Source organism: Rhodamnia argentea, chromosome 3 (genome assembly GCF_020921035.1).
Source record: "Rhodamnia argentea isolate NSW1041297 chromosome 3, ASM2092103v1, whole genome shotgun sequence".
NCBI lineage: Eukaryota > Viridiplantae > Streptophyta > Magnoliopsida > Myrtales > Myrtaceae > Rhodamnia > Rhodamnia argentea.
In genome coordinates, this window is record NC_063152.1 from 23,653,300 (window position 1) to 23,661,976 (window position 8,677).

The 8,677-nt window shown below is 40.0% G+C and overlaps 1 protein-coding gene across 3 annotated transcripts in view; it reads left to right on the forward strand.

Moving 5' to 3' along the window:
• The window catches only part of LOC115728757 (probable rRNA-processing protein EBP2 homolog), an 11,131-nt gene extending 8,042 nt beyond the window's left edge, over nucleotides 1-3,089 (forward strand). The window contains exons 2-3 of one of the 3 annotated variants that reach the window (XM_030659132.2): nucleotides 1,762-1,804; nucleotides 1,938-3,089. In XM_030659132.2, coding sequence (XP_030514992.1) covers nucleotides 1,947-2,867 — 921 coding nt within the window. In that variant the 5' untranslated portion in view covers nucleotides 1,762-1,804; nucleotides 1,938-1,946 and the 3' untranslated portion in view covers nucleotides 2,868-3,089. The remainder of the gene's footprint in view (nucleotides 1-1,761; nucleotides 1,805-1,937) is intronic. The other 2 variants (XM_030659133.2, XM_030659134.2) reach the window with 2 other exon arrangements.
• The last annotated feature ends 5,588 nt before the right edge of the window (nucleotides 3,090-8,677 follow it).

An 8,677-nucleotide genomic window follows, 5' to 3' on the forward strand; every position in this document is an offset into this window, starting at 1 on the left:
CTTGATCCATGACACATGCATTAGGTTATGTCCTTTTCTCTTTTGCACGGGGTTCGGAATGTTATTGCCGTGCTTATTAGTATCATTGGACCTATCTTGAACCTAGAGATACCCACCAAAAGAAAAAAAAGATACTTGAAAACATACATTGGAAGAGCATTTATGAAAGAGCGACACTATTAGGATGATTGGATCAAATCGTCACGGAGCAACACCGTATCTCTCAAACATGGATTGATTAAGCGAACGACCACCATCGAGGGTGTTTTGTTGGCAAGAAAATTGAACCAGCAATGTCGAAACGAGATTCCAATCAGTTGCCCTTTGTGGACCGGCCGATCGGATCGAAGTCGGAATGCCTAAGCACAACCTCAGCATGAGGTCACAAGTTGAATGCAAACTCTAGGTATCGAGATCCGCCGTTGTGGGCAACGTTGCCAATGGCCGCTACTGTCCCCATCAGTAGCGGGTGGCCTCCCCCCCTCTCTCTCTCTCTTTTTTACCTCCGTTTAGTTTTCTTGATTTCTCGTTCGTTTCTTTCCAATAGTAATCGTTCGTTAATTTGAAATTTGTTCAACTAAAATGAGTTCGAAATGGGTAATTGTCCCAACCCGTTGAAACCCAGCCACGTCGTTTTAAAGCTCTGGTCTTTGAAATCCATTTTGGCCCATTCTTTAAATTATAGGCGATTCATTTTATCATTCGGCCCATTAGTTATGAGTTGCAAAAAGATTTCTATATCCATTTCATCGCCTCTAGATAAGGATTCTGAAAATGGATTTTGATATATATATTTTTCATGTTTTTATTATTATTATTTAGGATTGTGGAAATCGAGAGCAGATTTCGTAGTTTTCATAGAAGAAAATTATCGACCACCCTCACATGCGCACGTGTAGTGATCAAGCACTGTCTAATTAACATTCATTTCTATCAATGATGTTTATAATAGATTGGTAACGAATTTTTTGCACCCAGAAACCCCATGTATACAAGAACAATGTGCCGATCATCGAGACATCGGTCTATTTATTTTTAGATTGTACCTTCCTTGTGATGCTTACGTATAAACAAAAGCATTTGATTTATTTATTTAATCTTTTATTTTCTAGAAATCCCGCGGTGCACGCACTTTGCTTGAAACCCCCAAAATTCTTTACAATACTTAAATATTGCCTCGCATATTTATATGTAGTTTTTCATAGGTTTTTGTAATTGCGCGACATTTTAGATTCCAGTGGAAAAGTAAGAAAATTATCTTTTGACTTGTGCAACGAACCTCTTTCAAGAGACTCATTGAACATCTCGACGGGAAGATTCAGTCGTTTTCAATACATTGCCATTTTAGATTTTCAGTGCCAGTATTTTCGGGACAATTGTTAATTATATTTAGTAAAGAAGTAGTTTTTGTTGTTAATGCACTAATTGTGTGTACCACCAGATAGAAAGTGCTTTGAAAATGGGAGATTTTTATTGTTTTGGGTACATAACAAGCCCAAAAAAAAAAAAAAAATACAGGCTATGAAAATGGAAATTTCGTTTATAATTTTTTGCGTATTTAACAAGCCCAACAAAATACATAATGAAAAAAACAAAAATAATAGTTTCGTTCTAAAATCTGAAGCGAGAAAGTGAAACCCTAAACCCCAGCGAGCCCTTCTGGTCTCTCTTCTCTCCTCTAGCTCGCGTCGGCGACCCGGCTTCGCTTCTCTCGTTTTTCGTTGCAGCTCGCGGTGCTCCGAGTCGCCGCTAATCTTTGCCGCCGCCGCCGCGCCTTGCTCGCCCATCCGCCGGCGAAACCGAGGTGAGTCTCGTTTCCCCTTCTGCGCTTGCGCTTGTCTGCAGCATAGGAAACCGCTAGAGAAGAATTGGTGGGAAGCTGAGTTTTCTGACCGCGCCTTCTGATCGAAAGTCGTTGCATTTATCTTTCTTGATAGTTGTGTTGGATGGCGATAAATCCGATAGACACCGGCGTATTTGATGAGGACGATATGCCGGAGGATGAAGTGAATGATCTTGGTGATGAAGCTTCTGATTCTGAATCACAGTCAGAATCAGACGCAGAAGGAGAAGATGTGAAGTTGCCCGAGGCTAAGGCAAACGCGATATACGATAGAGACGGTATTATGGATAAGCTCGGAGACATGAGCTGGCCGCAGGATGTGCCCTGGATTCACAGGCTTTCCGTCGATGTCGATCGCGGGCAAGAGCAAGAGGTCGACGTGAATGACGATCTCGCCCGGGAGCTCTCTTTCTATACGCAGGCGCTCGAGGGGACGAGGGAAGCCTATGAAAAGCTCCACTCGATGGGCCTGCCCTTTCTCAGGCCTTCGGACTATTACGCCGAGATGGTGAAGACCGATTCTCACATGGAGAAGGTGAAGGGCAGGCTTTTGGCTGAGAAGAGGAAGATGGAGGAGGCAGACGAGAGAAAGAAGGCGAGGGAGGCTAAGAAGCTGGCGAAAGAGGTTCAAGCCCAGAAGCAGAAAGAGAGAGCTAAGCAGAAGAAAGGGGAGATTGAGGCTGTGAAGAAGTGGAGGAAGCAGAGGCAACAGAGTGGATTCTCGGGAGGGGATAAGGACGGCGATCTGCCTTTTGATTTCGAAGATGGGAAGACTTTTGAGAGGACGGGGAAGAAGAGGCCCGGTGTGGCTCCTGGAGATCGATCCGGAGGGAAATCGAGGCAAGGTGGCGTCAAGGGAAGGAAGGGAATGGACAAGAAGATGAAGAAGAGGGAAACGCGAGACTCCAAATTCGGGTTTGGGGGGAAGAAAGGCATGAAGAAGCAGAACACTGCCAAGACTACCGATGACTTGAGGGGCTTCAAACAAAGTGATACCTCAGGAAATAAGAAAAGGAAGAGGTGATTGCGTTCTGGTATCATTCTGTTCTAGGGGGTCAATACGGGAAGCATATGCAAGACAACTGTGGTAGGGGAATGCTTTTTGAAAGCTCGGAGCATATGTTTTGTAGGGCGCTCGTACTTAAGCTGCTGATGCAGTATAAGAAGTTTGGTTTCACTTTCACTCACTTGATTTGATTATGTAGAACATAGCCTTCTCTATGTGAGTTAGTACTGTTTTTACTCATTTGTGCCGTACTTTTTGCGTGGTTAGCCATTAAAGTATTATGCTCTTTGGCTCAGCTTGATCGTAGTTGTTTTAGCCTTTATCTCTATGGGCTACTTGCTGATGTCCCCTTTTGCCAAGGTTGCTGGACATTATCTCTGAGAAGTAACCTGCACTTCAAGTTCTTTGTGTGCTCACTTCTCGAATCAGCTGCAGACTCCTATCGAGCTCCTCCTTTGCATTTCCCCCTGGTTTGAGCCGTCAATGATGGATTTGGATGTTGCTTATTGTGGGGATTCAAGCTAATGATTTTAAGACACGACCATACTTCGATTGACCTTTTCATGGTTGTTGCTATACCTCCTAGAGGTGGAAAGATTTTGGTTTACCAGGCAAAATGTGATCTGCTGACCACTTTCATCTACTTCCTTGCATCATTCCTTGATGTTCTCTCATTCGCAGTTACGCCGTCTTCTTAACGAGCATCGAGCCTATACGGAAGCCTCTGATCAGTTGGACAGGTGAGCTCGTCATTGTCTTCTATGTTTGAATTGATCTTATGCTTTTGCATTGCATACAGATGCTGGGTTATTTATCTGACTGGCTGGGCATCTATTAAAAACCTGAAAGTAGATTGAAAATCTCAAGCAGAGCTTGTTCCCTCTTGGATGATGAAGCTTTTAAACCTTGCCTTCTCACGTTGGATCTTGATTCTCATCAGATGGGAATCATATGTATAGAAAATGTATGAAAATGTATGAGCAGTTATTTGGTTTGGCTGCTCTTTTAGCCTCCAAAAAGGAGTTGCTTAAGCATAGATGTTTGGTCATTTAGAGTTGTTGCCAATGGTATTGCTCAGGATGATTTGTACCTCGTCAGGATGATGCATCCTTGTTGCTCGGGTGACCCATACTAGACGCGGCCGGTTCGGTGGAACCGCCGGTTCCGGTTCGGGAACCGGCGGTTCCGGTTCCACGAAAAGGTGGAACCGGAACCGGCCGTGAAAAATGGCGGTTCGGGCGGTTCGGGCGGTTCCGGCGGTTCGGGCGGTTCCGGGCCGGTTCGGGCGGTTCGGTCTTCCGGGCCGGTTCCGGTTCGGAACCGCCGGTTCATTCCGATTCATTTTTAATAATAATTTTTAAAATAATAAATAATATAATAAATATAATAAATTATAAATTATAAAATACAATTAAATTGTACATTGTAATAAAATATGGGAAAAAAAAAAAGAAGGAATGGGCTTGAACTTAATGAATTATCATTAAGCGACCTACATATCTTCTTGGGGATAGAAGAATCAAAGCCCATGTAGTTCTTTTTACCTTTGAGAACCCCAACTTACCTCATCGTCAATCGTCACTACCCGTTGTGGTACCCGTGGCGGTGGTATCTCCAACATCATCGCTAAAAAATTCGTGTTCACGATCTAACTCTTGGTGTCGATATTTCGCCCTCGTCCAATCGCCGACACAAGCTTGAGCTTCCACGAGTCCGGGCTTAATCTTGAACGGCGAGAGTCCAAAATTAATCCTCCGGAACTAAATGCTTGTTCAACCGCAACCGTTGAAGAAGGGGTTGTTAATATTTGACGAGCGATGAGGGCGAGAACCGGATACTCGATTTGGTGACTCTTCCACCACTTCGGGATTTCGAAATCGTACTATGTTACGCATCACGAAACTCAAATTGAGTGGTTAAATATTTTTCTAATTCGGAAATATTACCTGTTGCCCCTTTTTTTTTTTTGCCTACTCTTAAGCATATTATACCCTCTACTAAGTGAACTACCACCTTCGCTACGTGAGGCAAGTAGATTGTAAAGATCCGAATCACTTAAACCATATCTACTACAAAATTCTCCATATAATGCTACTATAGATTCTTTAACATGTCCTAATATATTTAAAATATCTATTGAATCATCCAAATGTAAACAATCATGATAATACACATTCAAATAATCTTGTAAACCGTCTAATTTAATACGTGGATCAAAAACAATACCAACTAAATAGACAAGAGGAATTTGCAAATAATAATGCAACCATTTTTCTCGCATTACTAAAATAGTTTGACCTAATTCGGTATCTTTTTCATATTCACTAAAAACACTACTAATATTAATACACTCTATTAAAAATAAATGCGTTGTAGGATAATAAATACCAGATAAAGTCTTAGTAGCATCATTAAAAATTTTCAAAATATCTAAAATTTTCTTGCAAACGTCCCAATGTTGAGGAAGTAAAGTAATTTCGGGAATATTTTGTGAAATAAACATACATAATAAATCTTTATATTCAAAAGTTTGCCGAAGCAACTCGTACGTAGAATTCCAACGAGTCGGAATATCTTTTGGAAATCTTCTTGGCCTTCTCCCATTTTGTTTACAAAATTTTCCCCATGATTTCATACATTGGGGACGACTCCATAAAAATTTAATTGCACTTTTTATTGGGGCGAGAGAAGTGTCAAGAGTTCGTAAACCATTTTGTACACATAAATTTAAAACATGACAAGCACATCTAATGTGAAAAAATTGTCCGCCAAAAGTGGGTTTGCAAATATTTTCTAATTCGGGAATAGAAGCGGTATTTGCGGCGGCATTATCAAAACCAATTGAAAATACTTTATTTATTAAATTATATTCTTCTAAAACTTGCCTAATTATTCTATAAATATTATGAGCCGAATGGCTTTCATAAAAAACTCGGAATGCAATAAGTCTTTTTTGAATCATTCAATTGTCATCTATCCAATGACACGTGACACCCATATAAGAATGAATTTGCCAAGGATCACTCCAAATATCGCTACCTATATGCACACGTCCATTGAATTCCGCAAAAAATTTTGCTAAAGATTTTTTTCCTTTTTTATAAAGATGAAAAACTTCCCGTTTAAGAGTATTTTTTGGAATAGTTGGCGCTTGAACCAACGCAAGTATTTATCAAATATTTCATATTAAAATTTTCACCAAGGTATTAAACGGAGCATGATCAAGGGCAACATATTCACCTAATGTTTGTTTATAAAGTGCTTCGGTGAAACGAAATAAAGGATGAGGCTTAGAAGTGGCGTACCCGGAAATTTGTTGTTGCGTATTGTCGATCCCCGCTTGCGTTGGATGTTTTTTTCGTCAAATGCCGACGGAATGTTCCGTAACCGTCTCCTTTCGTGAATTTATAAGTTTGCGAACAATATTTACATTTTACATTATACTTACCTTCGACTTCATCACGTACCTTGTCGAAGTGTAGCCACAAGTCCGATGTATTATCTCGGCCCTTCCGTTCCGGCTCATTTGCCGTTGACGTTTCTTCGACACCGGTGGGGGAGGATGAAGACTTTCTTGTGTTGGGATGTGCTCGACGTTCGGAATCGGGACATAGTTGATATTATCGTCGTCGTCTTCCCAACTTGCATACTCACGAGGATCGTATTCATGAAAGGGATAGTCGGAATCTCCCATAGCCATCTTGCCCTTGTCGGCATTTCGCTTCCACTTGCCATTTTTTGAGAGAATTGATCGGGATTGAGAGAATTGGGAGAATTTGAACGATTTGAGAGGATTTCGGAGAGAATTCGAGAGATTGTTCGGAGAATTTGTGACAAAAATGAAAGGGGAAGCATATGTATTTATAGGCAAGAATCATTTTTTTTTATTATTTTTTTTAAAAAAAAAGAAAAGCAACGGCCCAAAGCGGGCGCGGCCGCTGGGGGCCGGGGCGAGAGCCCAAGGGCTCTCTCGCCCCCGGGCCCACCATCTTTTTTTTTTTTTTTTTTTTTTTGCGGTTCGGAACCGCCCGGAACCGCCGGTTCCCGCGTTTCCGGAACCGTGGGCCCGGTCAACGGGCCGGTCAACAGGCCGGTTCCGGGCCGGTCAACGGGCCGGTTCCGGGCCCACGGGCCCAAATGGCACTCACTAACCCATACTGCTCAAGGTATGCTAGTTGTTTGGACAGCTGAGGCCCTCTTGGGTTCGTGAAATGTCTTCAATTTCACTTTTGCCATCGAAAATTAAAAACGGAAAATGAAGGTTATCTACTCAATTAATTGATGTTAGTAAGTTGATTATCAGCAATTAATGTCTTTCAGTTGGTGGTTTGGAAGAGAACTACTGTTTTTTACTTGCACTTTCTGATCTTCAAAAAGAATGATAGGCCAAGTACCGAAGAAATTTTCTGACAAAAAAAAAAGTGCCAAAGAAATGCACAATCTTTTTACCATATCGACATATTTTAACACAAACCTTTTAAACATACAAAAAAAGGGCAAAAGTGTCCAAAAGGTTCCAAATTTATTGTATTGGTATCAATTCAATTTTGAACCCTTTTTTTATGTGTCAATTCGGTCCTAAAACTTTTGAATCGATGTCAATTCGGTTATAAACTTTTTATTGACGTCAATTTAATCCTAAACTTTTTATGTTGGTACCAATTGAGTCAATCCGATCAATTTTGATCGAAAATCGCTGATGTAGACGTCGATTGTTCTACTTGGCAAGGTTAGCATTGATGTTGATATTTTTTAATATTTTTTTAATTATTTTTAATATTTTTTTAAAATTATTTAGAATATTTAGAAATATTGAAATAACGTAGAATAATTAACGTTCACGTTAGTGATTTTTGAATAAAATTATCCAAATTAACTCAATTGTTATAAATGCAAAATGTTGAGAATTAAATTGGCATAAATTCAAAAGCTTAGGACTGAATTGACATTAATAAAAAGATTTAGAACTGAATTTGTATAGATTTAAAAAATTTTAGGGCTGATTGGTATTAAAAATTTTTTTTGATTGGATTGATATTAATATAATAAATTTAAGATTTTTTGGACACTTTTTCCAACGAAAAATGGCACGAATCTTTACCAATGGAAAAGATTTTTCCGATGCGTTCGGTCTCGTTATCTTGTCCACGTGTCAGCACAGGCTTAGCTGACTTTTACTGTTGCTGACGGCTAATGAGTACGGTTTTAGCTCCAAGTACAGTCAACTGCCATCTTTATATCCGAGTGGATGGGCTCAAGCCGCTCAACTCAAGATTCGCAAACATTCGTAAACTTGTCAGGACAATATAATGCCATATATGTCAAAACGCTTTAGAATATCTTTTAGGATTTTTAATGCGGTTATCTTTTAGCTTTTACATTTTTTCGATTTTCGTTTATTTTGTAAAAAATAAATAATTAAGAAATGTTTTGCTAAAAATAATTACTTGTATCATTTGAAATAATTAATCAATGAATGGTGTATATATTATCGACAACAATTTTTTATTTAAATATTTTCGTAAATAATAAAATTATTTATCATTTATTCATTTTTATAAGTAGCACGAGTGATTGTTTTTCAGAAAAGTATTTTCTAAATATTTGACTTTTCGTGAAACAGGAGAAACTTAAAAGAGGATTTTATTGTCTACCATCTCGGCATGCTGGCGACGGACGCTCGTGTAGGGTCACAGGCCAATAGGAAACGGAGAGCAGCGTGCGATCACAATCACATGATCGGCGGCTCTGGCCGATTCGATTCGAGTGAACCCGGGTCGAGACAAGCCCGGCCCGCATCGAATAGCCTAGCCCCCACTCCCGAGGGA